Genomic DNA, 22,402 nt, shown 5'->3' on the forward strand with positions numbered 1-22,402 from the left:
AGTATGATAGGTTTAGAACTCCCAAAGAAAGATGCAGGGGAGCCAAGAGAATCCTTTGGCGATTAAAGCCACAGGGTAGGGTAGATAACTCGAAAGGCCAGAGGACAAGTTTTTCACATGGGAGTCCCATGTTCAATCCCCAGGACTACCACGTGGAATCCATAAATCAAAAATGTAGAAAATAAGGCCACATTGGGTAATGATACAAAAGTAGTGTTATTTTACTGACTTCTGCAGACATTATGGCAACCTTAGTACTTTATGGAAAGTAAATGAAGTGCTCATATCAGAGCTGATTTCCAGGTAATACTTTGTGTAGGTGAGATAAGTGATATGCAACGCCAAACACGGAAATGAAAAAGCTGTTTCTGTTCTGTGCATGGTATCAGAAGTAACCATGGTTATAGCTACTCAATCACAGAGCTAAGTTATAATGAATAACATGGTTTTTATGCAACACATGTTTTCTGCATGCTCTGTGAACCATATTAAAGATCATAATTTATAACAGAATTATGTGTGAAACATATAAGGCTCTTTAATATTTATCACTCTTTGTTAAAATTACGCCCAGTACTCTTTCTGTGTTATTTCCTTTTCTAGTGAAAGCATTCCTTCCTCCGGTAGCATCTGAGATTCCACTCCCTTTGTTCACCAGAATCGATTCTGATTTTCTGATCAGAATATATGCAAAACTACCAAATAAAACAATTTTTAAAGGCCATGCAAAAAGCATATGTTGAAAACAAAAACATAAAAGTCTGGGCTGGAGAGAGTACAGTGCGTAGCATGCTTGCTTTGCATGTGGCCAACACGGGCTTGATCCCTCCCCTAAGTACAATCAAGAGTGATTTCTAAGTACAGAGCCAGAGTACCACCTGAGAATCACTGGGGGTGCCCCCAAAACAAAACAAAAAACAAAGAGCCCACAATTTTGATGGGATGTCAGAAAACTATCATGATTTAGAAATGTTTCCTATGAAAGATTTGCCATCCAAGAATGTGACAAATCAATTTTAATAATGTCCTCATCGAAGATCCCAAAGACATCACCTATGAAGCAACAGGATCTGTGTGAATGTATGTATGGGGGAGGGGGAGGGAGTGATTGAGCCTATTCCACATGAACCATTTTAATACTAGAGCCCCACCCAGAGGCAAAATGACTGCTTGGCTATTGCAAGCAAGGCAGGAGCCACCAGTGGGCCAATCCTAATGCAGTCTCTAATGTCCTGCCGTTCCTGTTCCGTTCCTGCCGTTCCGTTCCTCAACCAAGGTAGAGGACAATTAATGATGAAAATACTGAATAAGCAAAGTACCTTGTGGGAACCGATGGAGAAAGATGAAAGATGTGCAACTCCTAGTCAAAGGGCAAGTTTCTCAATGGGCAAACTGTTGACACTGACCCTATCATGTAGAATAGAAACGAAGGCTGTTCAGCATTTACCCTGTCCAAAGATTTGACCAGACACTAAATGACTCCTTCATGACAGGGTTAAACTGACTGATTTACCAGAATAAGCTGGCGATTTCAGTGGTGTACAACACTGGATGAATAGCTGACAAGAACTAAGCATGAATCTGGAAGGAGGGGTGATGGAACGATGAAGAGGGGCACCTCCCTGCAGACTTTGAGAGCCAGAAGCCAATGGCAGATGAAGTTAGTAGTATAAAACCCATAACATGGTTCTTTGTCAGGATATGAACACAATGGGGGAAATGGCAAAGGGTGAAATACCAGAGAAAGAGATTTCAAGGAGCCTCATCTAAAGCCTCCTGCAGAGAAGGCCAAGCAACTAGAAGGGTCTTAAGAAGGGAAGACCTACATGAAGCTGACATGGCTGCGAACTCTCAGAAGCAAGGCCAGCACACCCGGCTTGGGCAGCAGAACTCACCTTGGTTAGCGCTTATGAGTGATGGGTCAGGTGGGGAGGAGGGAGGAGGAGCAGTTGGAGCCGTGACCCTGTATTTGATAAGGCAGCTCACAGAAGCTGCTAGAAAAAGTTACACTTGGAAAAGGTGAAGAGTGTTTCTCAGAGTGCCTATAAAGGCTCAAAGACAGAACTGGTGTGTGTGTGTGTGTGTGTGTGTGTGTGTGTGTGTGTGTGTGTGTGTGTGTGTGTGTGTGTTGGGGGGAGCATGTGGCATGGACAAAAAAACAGTCAAATATGAAAGGAGAAAGGAAAAGAAAATTAAGGGAGGGAGAATACAACCCACTGGAACATGCAGTGTTGCCTCCCTTCCACCCATGACAGGGAGAGAACACCTTAAAGCCCATTCCTTCTAGGAAACTTGATGCATTCATTAATGTGCTTGGCTACGGAGCTGTTCTAACCACGGCTAAAAGGATGTCATGGAAGGTCATCTGACAAGCTGGGCACTTTTTCAGGCAGTGCAAATGAGTCTGCTGGAATCCAGCAGGCACAGACAGAAGCCAAACACAATCAGAAATGCTTTGATTGCTTTGCAAATAATGAGGCAGGACTCACATTCCAAGGACTGAGCTTCGGGACGGTAAAGCAAGCTGGTGATAAAGATGTTTTATCAATGCTCTGTTATCAAATGCACTTATTTTTCATCGGTGTTTAAACTATTTACATTTTTAATATGAGAGGCTTCCATTTTTTTATGGTCTCGTCCACAAGCTGCACTGCGATAGTCATGGTTCTGGAAGGTTTCATCCTGCTCGTCTTATGAAAGGGCTCAAAAACAATGCTGATTATTTTTCACACCTACTCTCCCTAGAAAGTTGTCAAAGGCAAGATCAGCCACAGAGCCGCATCCGCATCCAGGGAGCTGAGGGCCAGTCTGCAGAGCTCTGGTGCCACATTAGGGCGGTGCTGCAGAGTCCAGCCTGCTGGCAGTTTTCGTGTTTGTAAGAAAGAGTGCCTGATGGTTAGTCACTTTCCCTTGGCTGGAATGATTAGGTACCTGAATTCTATTAAAGCAAAACATCTGTTCACATCAAACCGTGTCCATGGGAGGGCCCATTCAGAGGCTGAGTGAGAGGGCGGGGAATCTGTCATTCCCGAGCTCTGTGGGTGTTAGGAAGGACCAGAGGCAGGCAGCGGGCCTGGCTGCAGTGCGCCTCGACTCTGAAGCTCTGCCAGGGAGGGGAGGCTGACTTCTGTGTTTCTGTGAAGAAAGTCCATCAGATCCCCTAAAGCACTGTGGAATTTGGAGGACACCCAACCCCACTTGCCAAAACAAAGGCAGGAAAGTCAGCTTTCCACTTGAGAGCAAGCTGAGCCAGATCTTGCAGGAGCAGAGGCTGACTGGCAGAGGCAGTGGTCTCAGAGTCAGGACCAGGGCACCCAGGAGGTCAGTACAGTGGTTTTCGTTGTAACTAAATTCAGTGAGCAGAAGGCTCTTGACACAGCCCAGGAACTGAACATTCTGTCCACCAACACCAACTTGAATCTCCTGGAGTTCAGAGAGAGGCAAAGCATGGAAATTGCCCCTAGTGCTGGGCGGGCTTTCTGACAGGACCACAGCATGTAAAGCTGAAGGCAGCAGGAGCGAGCATGCCGGCTGTGGGTCAGGCTCTTTGCAGTTAGCAAGAGCGAGCTAGTAAAGGCCTTTGAAGTCACTCAGGTTAGCTGAAAGTTCTGGAAGAGAATAAGCCACCTGCTCAAGAAAGCCTTTCATGGAGCACTCCTGAAGTTTTCTGCGCCGGCTCTGGGAATTGCGTGTGAGTTTGGGTAAATGCGAAGCTAGTTCAAGCCTCCTTGAGTCCCAGGTGGAAAACCTGGATGTGGGGAGGAACCTCTGCAGCCGCAGAGCTGGGACTAAGACCGAGTGTTCTGGGAGGCAAGGTGTGCTCCCCTGGGCTTGCAGCCCCCGTCCCCCTACTGTTGTGACTGCTAATCTGAGATGCAGAGGAAGATGGAGGGTCTAATGATTCCCCATGTGACTTCAAGGGCAAGTCCTGGGCTTGGCTTTTCAGAAACAGGAGGCATCTGATGATGCATGTTATGATGTGCAGGGTGAGCTAATGGAGTCATGCAGGGCTCTTCAGATGCCTGACCTGGCTGATTCCTCCCCTGCCAGCCTCTAGCAGGGGACTCTTGGTATCTTTATAAAGGGCTCATATCCCAGCCCAACTCAGGGCTTCCGGACACTGACCAGGACAGCTGATTCCCTTCACTTGCTGTTCACTACAGAGCAATGAGGCTGGTTAATGCCTAGGAACACTGCCGGTGCACACTCGTTGATGTATGCACTGAGAGGCCAAAGTAGGAGGTGCTAGCTATGCCTGGCTGTGTGCTCCCACTATTCAGAGAGACTTACTGAGATGTATGTTGCAGCCAAGTCCGACTGGACTCTATGCCCAAGCAGTGTTCATCTTTTTGAGTCATGAGCTCACTGACATTTTCTGACTGATCTTGAAAATATTCTTTACAACCAGCACTGTTTTTATTAAGGGAGTTTTTAATCTACTAGGTTAAAATATTTTGGTTGCAAGTCACCTATGCACTAAGGATGACTATAGCTCCACTTAGGATACTGTGATCCCTGGAGTGCCGTGGGCAGACCCTTCAGCTGCTGAGTTCTCTCCTGTGGCTCTGAAGAGGGATCGGCAGGGCTTGACAGGCCTTGAGTCATGGAATGTTGGTGGTTATTCTTATCCACCTTCATCCCCCTTCTCCAACAAGGCTAGAGATAGCGGTAATGCCTTTGGGCAGAATTGGGAAAAGACACCTTTTCTGTTCAAGATGTCAAAAATGCTGGAATGGAAATGCACTTTCTGTGGTTCCATGCACATGGAGATTCCTGAGGTCACAGGTTTCACTGTACAGAGTAAAACAAGTCGAATCAAAAGCCCAAGTCATTTGCGCTGACTGATGGGTGAATTCAGATAGAGAGACTGATTCACACATAGAAGACTGAGTTCCATGATGTATCTTTTAAACTGAAGAGTGTTTTGATTGAATTATATTGTATGCAATTGATCCCACAGTATCCATTTCTTGGTCTAATAGTTCATTTACTCTAAAATAATATAAGACCTTAGGATTGGTTTTCAAAAGGTCAAATGAAGCTGTGAAAATAGTTCATGATCATATCTCCGGATTGTAAAAGAAATCAGGACATACTCACTGAGAATGCCATGACTGGCCAAAAGAAACTGACAAGCATGTCAACCTGAATCATGGTTCTCTTTCCTCATTTCACAGGAATCCTTAATTCTATGTACCCTGGTTAGACTGATATTACTGTATCTACAAAATAGCATTGTGAACAGCAATGTCTTATACTTCACAGAATTTCCTACTAAAGAGGTGCATGTCTGAAAGAAAATAATGATGTAAATGGATGACTGGAACAGAGGGCAGGGAGATGGCTGAGACTCAGTAAGCCTACTGTGAAACATCACCCTTCGCTTCCCACTTTCTTTGTGAAAACAAGTAGATACCATCTTAAGATTTCTACGAAGCCTGCAGTTCTGTTCATTAGCTTTTTAGCATAGACATATACGGGAAGGTGAAGGACCTTAGTGGAGGAAAACAAAGAAAAATATTACAAATTGCATGTCCAAATAATCTTTGGTTTGATAATCCACCACAGAAGTAAGATCATCAACTAAGAGCATTTTCTTTGTACCAGGGCCAACTCAAAGTCTATAGAATGAGCAAGGTTTCTGTAGCATAGATCAAGACTCAATTCCTTTCCAAATCTCAGAGCTGACTTTGATTATATAATTCTGCCTTTTAAATGCAGGCTAAGGGAAAATATATGGTTACAAATAAAAAAAAAAAACTGGGCAAAGGCCACCACCATCGCTCCATGCCACTCAAATAAAGTCAAAGCAGTTTTCAACCTGCAGGATTTCATTTACTTTTAAGTCTATATAATAGTTTGTCATCTCTATTAGCCATTAATCTCACTGGGACTTCAAAATTCTAATTATGCAACTAAACATTAAGAAAATTTAATCACACAAGCATGCCATAATTTAAGGCGACCTTATCAATCTGAAAAATCATTACCTACCTTATATTTTAGCTTTCGTTGAATAGTGCCATTGTGAAGCTTCTCGTTATTCTGAAAAGAAAATAAAAACCCCTCTATATTAAATTATAACATGTTCATACATGGGAGAAATCCCCTAATTTGATTAGAAATATTTATAGGAAAAGAAATCTACAGAAACACAGTTGTCATTCAACAATGACAGCCTTTCTATCCCCAAGGTAAACAGGACTACCGAGACATCTGGCTACAAGTGAAATGAATAATTTACTCACAATCTTAACTTTCTAAGAATAACATTAAACATTAAAAGTAAGATTTCCTTAGGACATATCTTAATTTGTAAGACAGACAGGAAATACCTTTATTTTGATAAAAATCAATTTGTCACCAGCATGTATAATGTCAAAAGCAAAATTGTGTATCTACTTGGGATAATTTACCAAGCAAATTAAATGTCTAAGGTTGGTTTTATAGAGAAAACAGAAAGTACCACATATAGAATTCTTATAAATCAAGATAAAAATAAAGTATTTTATGTTTTTCTCTTTGGGGAGGAAGGGTGATGGGTATACCTGGTGTCCTGTGTTCAGCGAGCAGTTCTAGTGTGCTCAGAGGTCCATATATGGTGTCAGTGATCAAACCAAGGTTGTTCACATGCAGAGCAGGCACCTTAAACCCTGTACTGTCTCTCTGGCCAAAATAAAGCATTGAGGAGGCTCTTTAATTGACTTAAGAATTTCTATCAGTGGCTTGAGCACATGCTTTGCATGTAGGAGGCCTGGTTTTAAACCCTGACACTATCTGATGCTAAAACACAGCAAAACAAAACACAGCCTTCTATAGGGACTTAAAAATCATTGTTTTGCTTTGGTTTTGGGGGGTACACCCAGTGGGGTTCGTGGCTCCCTTACTCTGTGCTCAGGTATCACTGTTGGCAGTGCTCAAGGGGACCTCATGCAACCCTGGGATCAAACTGGGGTCGACTATATGCAAGGCAAGCACCATAACTCCTGTCCTTTCTTCATAGCTCCTAGTGGTTCAAATATACTTTTTAATAATGTGACCTCTATAAATAAAACTCCAACCAAACATGAATGTTTCTAGAACATTTTGCATTTCAATTTTCTGATATAAGAGAGTAACAGAGGACTCCTCTCCTTTCCACCCTGACCATTGATAACTTACTGAAAGCACATCTCAAAAAAGAATGACTGATTAGTAGGTTTTCTTCTCACCTTCATCATGTCTGTGGAGTTATCACTATAGTCACCAAGCACGCGATGCAAATCCTGAAGACGTCTTTGGACTTCTTCTTCAATGTAAGCATTAATCCTGGAAATAACAGAAATGAAGGAAATTCAGAATTTCTAGCCAGAAGGGGCAGGGACATTTCTGATTATCTTTACTATACCCTCAAAACAGGGAAATGGCTAAATTATTTTCTTGCTTTTTTTTTGTTTGGGGGCCATACTTGGCTGTGTTCAGGGTTACTCCCGGTAGGCTTTGGGGGCCCAACGGGGGTCCCAGGAATGTAATCCAGTTCAGCCATGTGCAAGGCAAGCACCCGACCCACTGTACTATCTCTCTGGCCTGGAAGTTGCTAAATTAAGAATTTAGCAATTATTAATGCCAAAAAATGACACTTTTTTTTTACTTTCTAAGAAATCTAGTGCTGCATATTTACTAAATCCATTACCACGACTGCCCCCACCCACCACCTAAACACACACACACACACACACACACACAAAGATAGAACTGGATGAATAACAGGATGTTGGGAAAACATGGGAGACTAAGTGACTCTGCCCACTCTGCCTCAATTTCCGCAGTGGGACCCCTGGTGCAGAAGAGGATCAGAGAATCGGGCTTTCGGAGGTCCCAGCATTTCGGGCTTCACTCCATGGTTCACCACTTCACTTACTGAGCCTCTTTCCAGCCACAGAGAAGAACACGACAACAGTCACTTCATTCACCACAAAATCATTAAAGGCAAGAGTGAAAGCAAAACTCTTCCAGATTCTACAGTGTCTGGCCTTGCTCCTGTTCTGTCTAGTTACTCCACCTGGGTTATCTGCTCCTGTCTGGGAGAGACTGCAGTTTGGGAAAGTCTCCACTTTCCCAAAGGCTGGGCACAGGAGAAATGCAGGGGGAGTCAGAAACAGCTCACTTTTGGGGCAATTGTTAACTGATTATCTGGTATCCCATACACTATCAGTGACCCTGTATAAAGTTCTTCCTTTCATCCAGAAGAAACACAAAGACATTAGTGTCATCAAAAATCTCCTATGTCCATGGCCAAAGAAATAGTACAATGGGTAGGGAGTTTGCCTTGTACATGGCCGACCCGAGTTCAACCCTTGGCATCCCATCAGGCCTCCCAAGCCCACCAGGAGTGATTTCTGCGCATCGAAGGATGTGCCCTCTGCCCCCAGCCCCCCAAAAGAAACTCCCCTGTGCCCAAACAGATGCTTTACTGAGTTTTACTTTTCCTCCCCTGATGCACAGACACTGAATAGATGGATTATATTAATGATATGTTTAAATCTTAACTCTCTTTAAAAAAAGTCTTATTTCACCTTTCTAATTACATGCAAAAATCCTGTAATTATTTCTGTCCTACTGTCTGTAGCTAAATGATTTTCTGAAATGTAAGGTAAAGAAATTAATATTCGAAATAAAACAGATGAGACTACAAGAATGAAATGACAATAAAGCATAGTAGTTAGAAAAAAATCATATGCAGTTAAATGTATATGAATAAACTGCCTCCGGAGGCCCTTATTTACGTTTTAAACTACTTGTGTAGAAGATGGAGACACAGAGGCTTGTGCCTTTCAGAGTATATTTTGATATCCAAATATATGTTTCTGAATAGCCAGGCCTTGGAACGCTCCAATTTGAAAGATTCCATGCCACTGGTGGGTTGAGGAAAATAATCTCTCTTCTTAAAGATAAAGGACTATCTCAACGTATCAGACTGTCAAGCCACAGAGAAATTTATAATGCCATCTGGGCTGAGAATAATTTTCTTCTGATAACATCAAATATATTAAGATATTCAAAATCATTCTGAATATACTGGTATGGTTTTTGTAAAGGACTCCATGTACGTGCAACGGATGCTTTCTATAAATTAACTGTCAGCACCAGGTCCTTCCTTTATTAGTACAGTTCAATGAACTCTGCTTTATTCTTCGTTTCAACCTGGCCTTTTATTACTTCTTTTGTTATAATCTGATTTCCCTGCAGATTATGTTCCTACCATCTCACACAAACTACTTGCGCTATCATCCCTTCTAGATGGCCGGCTAGCTCTTAGGTCTTTGGTTCCCTCCAGATAATGCCTCATTCTACCACCTGTCAGAGAGCAGTGGAAGAGGACAAAGCATTTCTCAGGACATGCAAAATTCCCCTCCCCCCGCCCCCGACTGATTCCTCCATCACCAAACTGTTCAGTCTGAGGCATCATGGTCATTAATCATACCAGAAATGCAGCCCGAGATCAGTGTGATACTCAGTACCTGTCATCCATTAGAGAGCCCAGATGAGATTTTTCAGCACTGGATGACAAACTGGAAGCAGCACTCTTCCCCTCTAAGGCTCCACGATGCTCTTTCTGAACAACATCGACCTCACAGATCTTCTGCTTCAGCTGCTGTATTTCATGTTCTAACCTGTGAGAGGTGTGAATCACGGTCCATTCAGGAATACTGTTTTCTGAGCAATTTCAGTGGATGGTACGCTGTTCTAGAGACCACATGGAATTCATACACAAAGTGCCATGTACCCATAAGGCATGTAACATAAAAATGGGCAAAAAGAGAGGGTTCAGACAAGTATTAAAGGTCTTAAAAGTGGGAGAGAATTTAACCATCAAAGGTGCTCTCACTGTGCTCTGAGAAAATCCTCAAAGGTACATGAGTGGGATTCTGAGCCCTCCTACCTTTGCTTTCATAAGAATTGGTTACTGACTCTCTGTGGCAGGAGTTCACTAAGTATTTCTACTAGACAACACAGCTGCATACTTCAGAGAGATTTTTAAGACCAGCCATCTCTGACATCTTTCATGGTCAAGGCAGTTCTAAGTTGGGAATTTGAGTATTTGGAGAGGTTGCTAGAAGGTTCTCCAAGTCCGAAAGTAAGAGGAACAAAGGGTCTGAGCAATGAATCAGAAATGCCCTGTGGCTAAGGAAGAGGGCACTGAGAAATAGGTGGGAAACCTAGCAAGCATGCTGAGTAGCTCGAGAAATTCAACCATCAGTGGTGGAACAGAACAACAGTTTCCAGCAACAGATATGTGATACCTAACCTGAGATTGGGAGGGTGAGGCTCTTCTCACACCCAGACAAGCAAACTGGAATCCTACAGCATCAAGCTCAGCTTGACAGTGAATTTGGTGCAGGGAACATCAGACCTAACTGGGAGCTTGAGCTGCATTGTGTAAAGCATGGCAAGTTAGTGAATTCTGGCTCTCAATATCTTTATTCAACAAATGACTCAACTATTCTCTTAATTCCCTCAACCATGGCCAACTGACAGATTCTGGCTTCTGCTGCTGATGACATAACATCGCCAGTTGGAGGTGTCATGAGTAGCAACCTGACTGCTCTGTCCTTAACGAGTTTACAATGCTCAGAAGTGTGATGACAGGGTCATCCCGGGTAAGCTCTCATGTGTTCCAGAGCAGGGAATGCCTGGTGTGACTTAGCACTTCACTGTCTACTGATTAGCATCAATTCACAGGGCATGCATCATTTTTGAGGATCATCTAAAAGTATGACGGCTGGATCCAGGTGGCAGTCAAAGAACAAGGAAACAGTGTTTACAGAATCTCAGAGAAGGAAAACAAGTAAGATGGAACCAGGTCAAGTTTTAAAGTCTTTAATTATGGTGATGCGCACTGGTATTATTCAAAGACAGACTTTAGGACTCTGCAAGCAGAAAAAAGCAAAAGAAGTTCAACTGGGGCCCATAGGGCTTGATGAGACTTATGGGTAGCAAAGCACAAGCAGGGTATTCTGTATGTTTTGTTTTGGGCGTCACACCCAGCAGTTCCCAGGGCTTAATCTTGGTGGGCTCCATACACAGTGCCAGAGATCAAATCCAGATCAGCTGCCTGCCACATAAGCTCCTTACCCACTGTACTATTGCTCCAGCCCGCAGCAGGGTATCTTGGGAAATGGTAATGAAACATGCAATGAACTGGCCCACCCAGACAGCAGCTATGTGATAAGTAGACATGAGCAGAGCATGGCAAAGAGGAGGCAGGGTATAGGACCAAGATTTGAATTGCAGTCCTGCCACTTTCGGTATAACGTCTGTCCCTAGTCATTACATAGCCATTGGGTGGTAAAGACAAAAAGATAAAGTGGTTTAAATCTTATTCGTAAAATGTCAAGTTCAGTGCAGTTATTCAATCTGGTAGCCTGAGAACTGAATCCTTCAAAATTAGGGAATGGCACAAGCAGCCAAGTCAGGCTGCACCGCAGGTTCTGGCTTAGCCACGAGAACCCAGAGGGATAACGGCATATAAAACGATCAGCTGGAGACAACTGCAAACACATCACAGCAAGAGCAATGAGCTCGCAATGTGTTGGCCCAAATATGGTTTCAGCGAACATGACTCCATCAGAACACACAAAGATAGACCCATCCTTTACACGGCTGTGGGAGAAATACTGGCATTGGGAAACACTTCCATGGAAATCACAATACTGTAGTTACTATAGAATATTAATGCGAATGACCAGGGTGCAATGCCAGCTGACAAATGCCAGGTACCTCCAAATAAACGCTCACACTGCATTCTAACTGCACCCTGATGTGGAGAACAAATTGGGACCATGCCCTCCACCACTATAAACTTCCTGGGGCTGAAGCGTTGTCCAGCCATTTCATTTACATAACATACCTGCAATCATTTTCTTAAATCTCCAGCCAATTTCTCTGCTGTAATAGCATTATGGTTTCTGATTGTTATTTGTTGTTGCTCTCTTGCCTGCAGGGATTATCCAAGAGCAAATGTGCTGGGTAAGCACAACACTGCGAAAGAGGCTGCTCTGACCTCGACAGGAGGTGACGGATGGAGGCTCCATCACCTCCCAGCAGGTCCTCTCTGGTCATCCACACTGATGCCAGGTTTCTGCCAATGACAAGCTGGATGCCTAGAAGACAGCAGGCCAGGCTCCCGCTGCCACCCTCCTGAGAAGAGTGTGCAGGGAGGGGAGCTGAGGCAAGGAGCAATCGAGGCTCTCTAAACTGAGCGTCAGTTAAGACTGCACTGACCTTCCTTGGCATCTCCAGAGAGCCCCTGAGGTGGGTAGAAAAGACAGTACTGCGGGGAAGCTGCTCGTCTGCACACAGCAACCCCAGTTCAGTCTCCAGCACCGCAAGTATGTTCTTTGGGTCCTGCCAGGAGTGATTCCTGAGCACAGAGCCAGGAGTAAACTCTGCAAACCACAGAGTACATATATTTATATATGGAGAGAAAGAGGGAGGGAGGGAGAGTGAGAGAGATCCACTACTTTAAATTTCCTGGGGCTGGCGCTTTGTCCAGCTATTTCATTTACATAACAGACCCATAATCATTTTCTTAAATCTTCAGCCAATTTCTCTGCTTTAATAGCACTGTGGTTTCTGATAGTTCTCTCTCTCTCTGTATAGGTGTATATATATACATATATATATATACCTATACATTATATATATTATATATTATATACATAATATGAGTGCATGTAGCACTGTAGCACTGTCATCCCATTGTTCATCAATTTGCTCGAGGGAGCACCAGTAACATCTCCATTGTGAGACTTGTTGTTACTGTTTGTATATCGAATATGCCATGGGTAGCTTGCCAGGCTCTGCCATGCAGGCAAGATATTCTTGGTAGCTTGCTGGACTCTCCGAGAGAGACAGAAGAACTGAACCCGGGTCAGCTGCATGCAAGACAAAGGCCCTACCCGCTGTGCTATCGCTCCAGTCCATGCATGTATGTATATATAAAAATATAAAGATAAAATATAAACATCTTTATAAAAATAAAAGATTCAGACTCCACACTAGCAAGGTAGGAAAGGGCTTGCTTTCGGGATTCCAAATGCAGCGGTGTGTGTACACCAGGCAGCTAGGCAACACTTGTGGGAGCTCTGGCCTGACCATGGGAGAGGGAAAACCTTTTCACTTACTGAATGTATTTGTTATGAAAACTTATGATCTAGAAAATATGATGAAGGAAGAGAGCAGAGACATTTTCATTCTTTTCCATGGATATGGTGCTAGTTCCCCATTTCACTTCCAATAAAATCATAAGCAATGTAAGCAAATCATCCTCAAACATGCTCTGTCACTGTATTCAGCACACCACAGAACTCTGACTGATACAGCATTCTTGAGCTTCCCTGACGTACTGTGAGCAACAGGGGTGAAGCAGAACTGCGCTTCAGGTCCTTGCCAGCTATGGAAATCTGTGAACTTTATGTGTCTGTGAACACAGGGATGAGGTTTTACTGAAACAAGACTTAGTCATGCAGGAGAGTCAGTCCGCAGAGAGGGAGGCAGGGGAGGGCTGAGAAGTGAGAGCAGAGAGGAGGAAGAAACAAAAGAAGAAATGGAAGGAAAAAAAGAAGGAAGGAGAAAAGATAACAGGGAAGGAGGAAAGAGAAGAAAAGGGGCTTGAGAAGGTGAAGAAAAGTAGGGAGAGGGCCAGAGAAGAGCAGTCAGGGGGAGAGTTTTCTCTTTTCTATGTGTCTACCAAAGGTACATCAATCCAGGACAGGGACTCAGCTGATAAGGACTTAGCTGACAAAGACGGGTTTCTGGTTTTGTTTTTGGATCATGCATGGCAAGATTGGTGGTCCTCTGGGGGCCAGATGTGGTATAGGGGTTTGAACTAGGGTCGGCTGCATACAAGGCAAGGGCCTTACTCTCTGTGCTCTCTCTCAAGCCTCTGGAATTTTTTATAACTAACTTCAGACTCCAGTCTCAAAAAGAAGGATTCTAAGGAATAAGCAAAAGAAAAAGAGGGTACTTTTCTGAAGCATTTGTCTCAGAAACTATAAATAATTGGGCAGTGTGTGTGTGTATGCATATATGTGTGTGCATATACGTGTGTGCATGTGTATGTATGTGTGTGCATGTGTGTGCGTGTGAGTGTGTATGTATGTGCGTGTGTGTATGTATGTGTGTATGTGTGTGCACATGCCCGTACCAGTTGTGCTCTGGGCTTACTCCTGGCAGACTCAGGGGACCATCTGTGGCCCCAGGGATGCGAACCATGCTGCTTGATGCAAGGCAGCACCCTATTCCGCTCCACGATCTCTCCCGCCATGTCTTAGAAATTCTCACAGAATTATTCTGATGAGACAGGCTCGGAGGGGGACGGCACTGCCACTCAGCTTAGGCCCGTCCCCAGTCTTACCTCTCCCGGTCCTTCTGCAAAGCCTCCTGCTCGGCGTCCAGGCTGGCCTGGAGTCCTGCCTGCTCGCTGTGGCCGCAGGGCAGCGAGGCCAGCCTCTGCCTCTGCTCCCCCATGTCCAGGCCCAGGGCCGAGCTCCGCTGCAGGGCTGAGTGGCGCCGCTCCAGCCTGGCCACGGCGCGCTCCAGCGCTTCTCTCTGCTGCTTCTCCCGCGAGGCCAGAATCTCCTTCTCCTTCCTCCGCACCTTTTCCTCCTGCCGCGCCAGGTTGGCAGTGAATTCAAAGGTGGCCTGCAGCTTCTGGAGCTGGCTGGCGCTGGCCTGGTACTTGGCCAGCTGTTCTTCCTTCTCTTCCATTTCCTTCTCCACTTGATACAGGGTGTTGTCCAGGCTGAGGGGGCCCCTGTCGAGGACCTCCATCGCCCTCTGCTTCTCTTCCAGCAGAGTCGGCAGGTGATGCTGCAGGAGGTGCTGGAGCTGGCGCTCCTTACACTGCAGCCGGTGCTCTGGGGCCGCGGGGCTGGCGCTCGGGCCACCGTCCTCAGCTCTCCCCACCGCCCAACACTCCTCCTCACTCCTGGGCTGGAGACGCTCCAGGATTCCCTGCTCTTCCTCGACTTCCCTTCTCAGGACGTCCTTCTGCTCCACCAGGTCCTTCTCCAGGTTGGCCAGCTTGACCAGCTGCCTCCTCTTGAACTCCAGGAACTGCAGCTGTGCACGGGCTGACTCCGGGCCATCCTCCTCGCCCTCGGCGCGCGCCTCCTTGGCCCGCAGCAGGGCCTCCCGGATGCCCTCCAGGTCGCACCTCTCCTCCTCCACCCGCTGCACCTCGCCCCGCTGCAGGAGCCGGAGCAGCTCCTGCTTCTCGCGGAGCTGGTCCTCCAGGTGCACCACGAGCATCACCTGCTCCTTCTCCTGCTCCTCCAGCCTCTGCTTCTCCCACTCGAGCTTGGCGGAGTGCTCCTCCTTCGCCCTGCGGAGCCGGTCCAGCTCCTGAAAGATCTGGATCTTCTCCGTCTTCTCTGAGCGGTTGAGCTCGTGGAGCCACTGGAGCTCGTCGCCGACGCGCGGGCAGCTCGGGTCCTCTTGCTGCTGCTTCTGCAGCTCCACTCCCTGCTGCTCCCTCAGCCTCTCCTCCTGGAACTTCTCCTTCTCGGCCAGCAGGTCCTTGAGGCGGCTCTCGATGTGCACGCTGCGGCGCTTGAGGCTCTCCTCCTGCCTGCGGATCTGGCGCTGCACCATCTCCGTCTCCTTGCGCTGCGTCTCCACCTCCTGCTGCATCCGCTCCAGGGCCGCCTTGTCCGACTTCTGCTTCTCTTCCATTTCTTCTATGAGCTTCCTGCAGGGCAAAAACGGTGGCGGGCCATTATTTTGGTCCCTGCTTTCCCATGTTGCTTTGACTTTTTTCCCTAGCTGAAATGTTCTGGAAAAATGAGCCTATCGTGGAGAGCCACAAGCGGGACCAACATCACAAAAGAAAGAAAACAGTGAAGGGGCGGCTGTCCATTTAATTTTCTAGTGGCAGGATGTGTAACTTTTCACTCTTGAACTGTCCAACATATCATTTGCCTAATCTCTTGGAGTGGCCTCTGATATCATTTCTTTATAACGTCTAAGCATAATGTGTTATGCATGATAGGATTTAAAAAGCCCCCTGAGCTCAAAGCAGAAAGAGCCATGCCGATTTAAATTTGAATGTGAATAATTTTCTGCAGCCCAATAGCAAAAAACTCCACAGAAATTCAGCCACAAAATCACATTCAAATAAACATGCTTATGCTGTCCTCAACTCACTAGGGTCAAATATCAAAGTTAAGATTGTTGACAGCTCATTGATCCAGAGCAAACACATGCTATTTAACCCTTAATCACTCCGATAAATGGTGATCGCCAAATGAGCCAAAATATTAGTTTATTAATGCATAATGTTAAAAATAAAAGGAGCCTTTGCTGGAATATTTAAAAGCCCGATTCCAGAGGCTCTTAGATATGAAAAAAAAATAAATGATCATCACTGGGTGTTAGTTATATCAATATTTAGAGGCTAGGGTGGATTGCTAAGAAAGGACACATGGTATGTAAGAGAGATGCGTGGCTCCCTCATAGCTGTCACAGAGCTATCTCTCAAGAAGCTGAAAGCGAATTCATCTGTAACATGTAAACTTCAGATTTTTAAAAACGTTATCTAGTTTGTAGATTTTCTCTAGCCTTAGGTTCTACTTGGGTATCTAGCATTGGCTCATTTCCTAGATTGTTAAATAAGTCAGGGAAAAAGAAAAAAGGAGATAATACTTACAGCTCTGTCCAAAATTGAATTCAGAACAACCAAGCAACACATGTACATATGCACATACACACACACCTCCAAGTGAATGTAAACAAAGAATTAAAAAAAGGGGGGGCCAATTATCAAAGGGAGAAAACAGATGGTTAAACAAATAAGAAAAGATGTTTAAAAAGTGAGGAAGAATGAGGAAAGAAATTCTTTGGCTTAATTTGGAGGGTATTAAGGGAATAATTGCATGCGAGTTAAATTTAAACATATATAAGGCATGCTGACCTTAACAGGTCTATTAAATTTGACCACTGCTATTATTCCCAATTTCTCATGAGAATGAAAAGATTTAAAGAATTCAAACAAGAAGTAAAACAGCTAAAGAAAAAGTACCAATATTTACTGTTGCATTGTTGTAGCACTGTCATCCTGTTGCTCAGTGATTTGCTCGAGCGGGCACCAGTAACGTCTCCATTGTGAGATTTGTTGTTACTGTTTGTGGCATATTGAATACGCCACGGGGAGCTTGCCAGGTTCTGCCGTGAGAGCAGGATACTTTTGGTAGCTTGCCAGGCTCTCTGAGAGGGATGGAGGAATCGAACCCAGGTCTGCCGTACAAGGCAAATGCCCTACCCGCTGTGCTATCACCCAGTCCACCAATATTTATTAGGCATATAAAATAATAAGCAGAGTAAAAAAGTTACTGAAACACACAAGAAATCAATCTATAATATTGCTACAAGAATCCAACAACAGGTTAGTGTTAAAATCACCAACCATGTTGTGACTTACCTTTTACTTTCTAATTTTTCGAGTTCTTCTCGTTGTTGCCTCTCAAATTCAAGTCTAATAAAATTAAATAAAATTTGTCATTTTTTGGAAAAAAGCTTTCTTTTTTACTCTGTATAAAGTTATGTTATGAAAAGTATTAGTTTATCAATTATTACTTAATTAGCACAGATTAGCACATTTAAAATATATTCTCTGTTTAAAAACTATGATTAGAAACTAGACAGACTTTGGGGAGTTTTAATTCGGACTGAAAAGAACATATTTTACTTGAAGGAAAACAAAATATCAATGAACTGAAAAGGCAAAGTTAAAGGAGATTTCTAAATTATAAACATTTCTATTCCATGCAGCTTAGTCACTGAGGAGCATATAAAAATGGAGAATCTCTACCTTAGACAGATGGGTCCTTTAGTAGGGAAAAGACTGCCAAGGAAGTAGAAGAGAAAGAGAGCAAAAGCATCAATTAAGAATTAACTGGGGAAATACCAGGAGAAAAGCAGTAAGGTATTTATAATAGCCAAAAGCCATGCAAAACTTGAAATATCCCATAAATGTCATATTTTCCAATAATTTCTTGAAGCAAACATGACACAAATAGCTGTTATGTTGTGAACATAATCTAAGACAACTGTAGCACCAATAACTGACTACAAATAATAACTGTGAATAGAAATAAAATCCATATTAATACTAATTTATAATTATATTGTATATAAGTTTATCAAAAATCTCCAGTAACTATCAGTTCTGTAATAGGGGATTACTGGAGCATACAAAGATTTATGAAAGACTTATCAGAATGATAGCAAAAGAATGGAAGCAAGGCCACTGGAAATTTTCAAATAATTTTCAATTATTTGCTAAAACACTAACACAAATTTGATAGATTTAATTATTATAAAGTTTCAATATTTCTATCAAACAAGTTGAATTCTAATATTTAATCCAGATAGTTTCTTACTGTAGTAGGTGACAGATACAAGCTAAAAAGAAAAATGTTTAAAAAAATCACCATAAATTATACTCCTGGATAATGAATAAATCCAGATTGGTACAATGATCTAATATATGTTTCAAACAGAGATGTTTCAAATTTATTTTGGGCTAATGTTTAGTGTAAGATGCCTGATGGCTTTTGTAAGATGAACTAAGTGATTTATACATGTTATCTATATGTTCCCAGATTTGTTTTTCTTGTTTTTATAGTGATACCTGCTACTTCTCCCCACTCTTGCTCCATTCCTATGCTCCTCTCCTTATTTCAATGGTTTCCACTGATGGGAGGCAACATTCAAGTACCTAATATGTGTAGGTGCCCTACAGGTATTTTGTATATAGTTTCTCAGTTGAGTCTAACTATAATCCCTTGAGCAGATAATATAGTCTCTAATTTCTATGAAAATTCTAGAAAATAAAAGTTTAGTTCTCATATGTGGTCTCACAATCATTAGCATTTGTATTCACACTTATTGACCTCTTAGTTAAGTCTCTTGGCAGTAAATTCTGTCTTCCCATCATCCGTGTAACCTGTCAGACACATAAGGCTCATCTTGGACTCTTTCTCATCAAAACTCACAACAAAATTTATCCAGTCACCAATGTTGGGAACTCAGTTTCTTGAATATCAGAAGATACCTTCCTTTCTTCCCCAGTTCTCCCAGAGCCAGCCCGCACCCTCTCTTATTTGCATGACCATAGATCTTCCTCATTTGTTTGTTACTTCTTCTCTTATTGCTCCTTTCCTGTCTGTTCTCTGCAGAACATTAGGTCAGTGTGTTCTTCAACAATCCTGTTTCAAAATACTTTTCTGGCACTATCTATAGTTTCAAATTCAAAATCTAGTTTAATATGGCTTCCAAGATCTTTCACTATGTGGCTTCTGTCTGTTGAGCTTCCTATTGTGCTACTTCCTCCCTAGCAAGTGAAGATCTGGTTCTGCTTTTCTTTCAAGTTTCTGTATCGTGCACAAGAAAAAATGGCATAGCTTAGATATTAGATTCCTTAGGAAACTTGGCTGAATTCCATGTACTACCAAATTCTGCAGTCATGTGCTCCTCTGTGTGTTGGGGTTCTTCTTCATACTTCTGAAACACCGAGGAGCACCCCTGCGTTTTTGTTTGGATGCCTTTAGATAGCTTTCAAATGGTAGCTCCCGGGGCTAGTACCATGGTAGTAGAAGCAATGGCAGTGGTTAACAGCCTTCGAAACTGACAGTCACTAAACATTTACCCTGTATATGGCTCTGATATTTGGGATTTAACTCTCAGTGAACATGTGCTAGAGTGCTATCATAATCCCACTTTATGAACTGAAAAATTATCCTTTTACTAATAAATGGCAAAATCACTCTTGATTCCAGAGTTCATAATTTTAAATTCTTCTCTGCCTTCAGAAGACAAACTCAACTTTGCACGTTTTGAACCGAATGATTCCAAGGGAGTGATCCAAATTGTGATGTCCTCTAGACAGAGAGACACTTAGAAAGACCAGAGACTCAATCCCTTATTTAAGATAGAGAGACTTGGGATTCAATAGCATATAAATAGCAACTTCTATATGATCCAGCCGTTCCCCTTTTAACATCTACCCAAAGGGCCCAAAACCTCTATTCAGAAAGACAATTACACTCTTATGTTCACTGCAGCACCATTCACAATAGCCCAAACCTGAAACAACTCAAGTGCCCAAGATCAGGTGACTGAATAAATAAACTATGGTGTTTAAACACAATGTAATATCTGGCTCTAAGAAAACATGAAATCATGCAATTTGCTGCTATTTAGATGGATCTGGAGAGTATCAGGCTGAGAGAAACTTGTCAGGAGGAGAGAAACAGAATGATCTCTCTCGTACACAGGATATTTTAAAACATAGCAGGGGAACGACAAATACCCACTGACAACAGAAACTGACAACTGGTCCTCATCAGGAAGCTTACCACAGAGAGAGGGGGGGTAGAGAGACACTTGAGACAATGATGGAGGATGGTGGACACTCTCATGGAGGGAATGGTACTGGAATATTTTATGCAAGAAACCTACCAATAACAGTGTTATAAATCACACATGCTGAAAAAATAAATAAATGAAAGAATCACAGGAAGTAGCTCCAGGCCCTACAACAGAACCTTTCCCACACTCTACCCCATATACCTCCTTTTCTATTGTGGTACCTTGATTTACAATATTGTTACTGATAGATATCCTCTAACACTGGCCCCCTTCGTTCCACCACCGTCTCAATGATCCTCCCATTCCCCTTACTGTCCTAGTTCCCCTGCCCCCACCACTCCCCACCTGAGTTCAGATCTACAGGCCAGCTCTTCAGTTCTGTTTTCTTCAGTCATTTGTTATCCTCTATGTTTCTTTCTATGAGAGAGATCACTGAGTATCTGTCCCTTTCTTTCAGACTTCACACAGCACGGTACCCTCTAGTTCCATCTATGTAATGGCAAATTGCATTATTTTATATTTTCTTATAATAAAACATTATTCCACTATGGATGTAGGTACCATAATTTCTTTGTCTAATCATCTGTTCTGAGGCACTTGGATTATTACAAGATCTTGGATACTGTAAATAGATCTGCAATGAGCAGAGAGAAACAATTTTTTTTTTTTCATTTTGAAATAGTCTTAGTCTTGAGTCTTAGGACAGATGTAAGGGCAACATTTTATTTATTTTATTTTTTAAGTTAATGTTTTACTAAAAATTACTGTAAAAGGACAAGGTTATTCAGGGTTGGGTTTCAGGAAAGCAATGTTTCAACATGGATCCCTTCACTCCACCAAAGCCCCCCCGCTCACACGTACCTCCCACCCACCATTTTGCATCTCCAGGAGACACTTCTTTTTTTAATAAGTTTTTGCATTGTGGTTTACAGCACTGTCACAGACATAACACTTCATCCCAACAAAGCATCACCTCCTCCTCCCAGTCCAATGCTTCTCTCCAGCACAGATGCTGTCCCCTCCCTGCCCTATACCCTTGCGCCCTCAGGTGGCCAGTTTCCTACTGAGTGTTTCCTGCTCAGTTTCATGTTCTTTGTTTCCATTGTCTTTGGGTATTGAACCACATTTTAAATAAGATGTGCTAGGAACTTTCCTAAGACTGTGTAACTTCTGTTAAATATTACATAGTTATTATCATACTTTAAAAGTTACCTCTTTCGGGGCCGGAGCGATAGCACAGCGGGTAGGGCGTTTGCCTTGCACGCGGCCGACCCGGGTTCGATCCCCGGCATCCCATATGGTCCCCCAAGCACCGCCAGGAGTAATTCCTGAGTGCAAAGCTAGGAGTAACCAACCCCTGAGCATCATTGGGTGTGACCCAAAAAGCAAAAAAATAAAAATAAAAAAATAAAAGTTACCTCTTTCCATAATCAATGATAATTATTTCAAACAAACTTCAATAGCATGTAAAATACAAATGTAAGATTGCTAATATTAAGGAACGATTAGCCACTGTAATTGTATTTTAATGTGGTTTCATTTTAAATAAGTGTAATTCACCAACTTTCTGCACTCAAATTACTGTGGCCTAGATGCGGATTTTCTAAACGCTGCAATTGTTTTTTTAAACAGAAAGGTATATCATTTTTGCAGCTGTCCTTAGCATTCTAAAGTGACATTTGAAAGTGTCTTAGGTGAAACTGTTAGGTCTCCCCCAAAAATATAACCTACACTATTTTCATAAGAACAATCTTTTCTTTTACATTAAAAAAAACTCAAGAAATTTTCCGTTTAGGAGCCAGAGTGATAGTATAATGGGTCAGGTTCTTGCCTTTCACATGGCCGACCGGGTTCAATCCCTGGCACCCCACATGCTCCATCATTCCCACCAGGACTAATCCCTGAGTGCAGAGGCAGGAATAAGCTCTGAGCACCACTGAATGTAGCTCAAATCCCTCGCCCCTACAAAAAAATTGCATGTTTTGCAATT

At 43.1% G+C, this 22,402-nt stretch overlaps 1 protein-coding gene across 2 annotated transcripts in view; it reads right to left on the reverse strand.

Moving 5' to 3' along the window:
• KIF16B (kinesin family member 16B) overlaps nt 1-22,402 on the reverse strand; it is a 324,792-nt gene that overhangs the window by 96,245 nt on the left and 206,145 nt on the right. The window contains exons 18-23 of one of the 2 annotated variants that reach the window (XM_055133099.1): nt 17,852-17,884; nt 17,462-17,515; nt 14,399-15,733; nt 9,501-9,653; nt 7,212-7,308; nt 5,995-6,045 (exon numbers count right to left, since the gene is read on the reverse strand). In XM_055133099.1, coding sequence (XP_054989074.1) covers nt 5,995-6,045; nt 7,212-7,308; nt 9,501-9,653; nt 14,399-15,733; nt 17,462-17,515; nt 17,852-17,884 — 1,723 coding nt within the window. The remainder of the gene's footprint in view (nt 1-5,994; nt 6,046-7,211; nt 7,309-9,500; nt 9,654-14,398; nt 15,734-17,461; nt 17,516-17,851; nt 17,885-22,402) is intronic. The other variant, XM_004610913.3, reaches the window with a different exon arrangement.

This window comes from Sorex araneus, chromosome 3, assembly GCF_027595985.1.
Source record: "Sorex araneus isolate mSorAra2 chromosome 3, mSorAra2.pri, whole genome shotgun sequence".
Taxonomy (NCBI): Eukaryota; Metazoa; Chordata; class Mammalia; order Eulipotyphla; family Soricidae; genus Sorex; species Sorex araneus.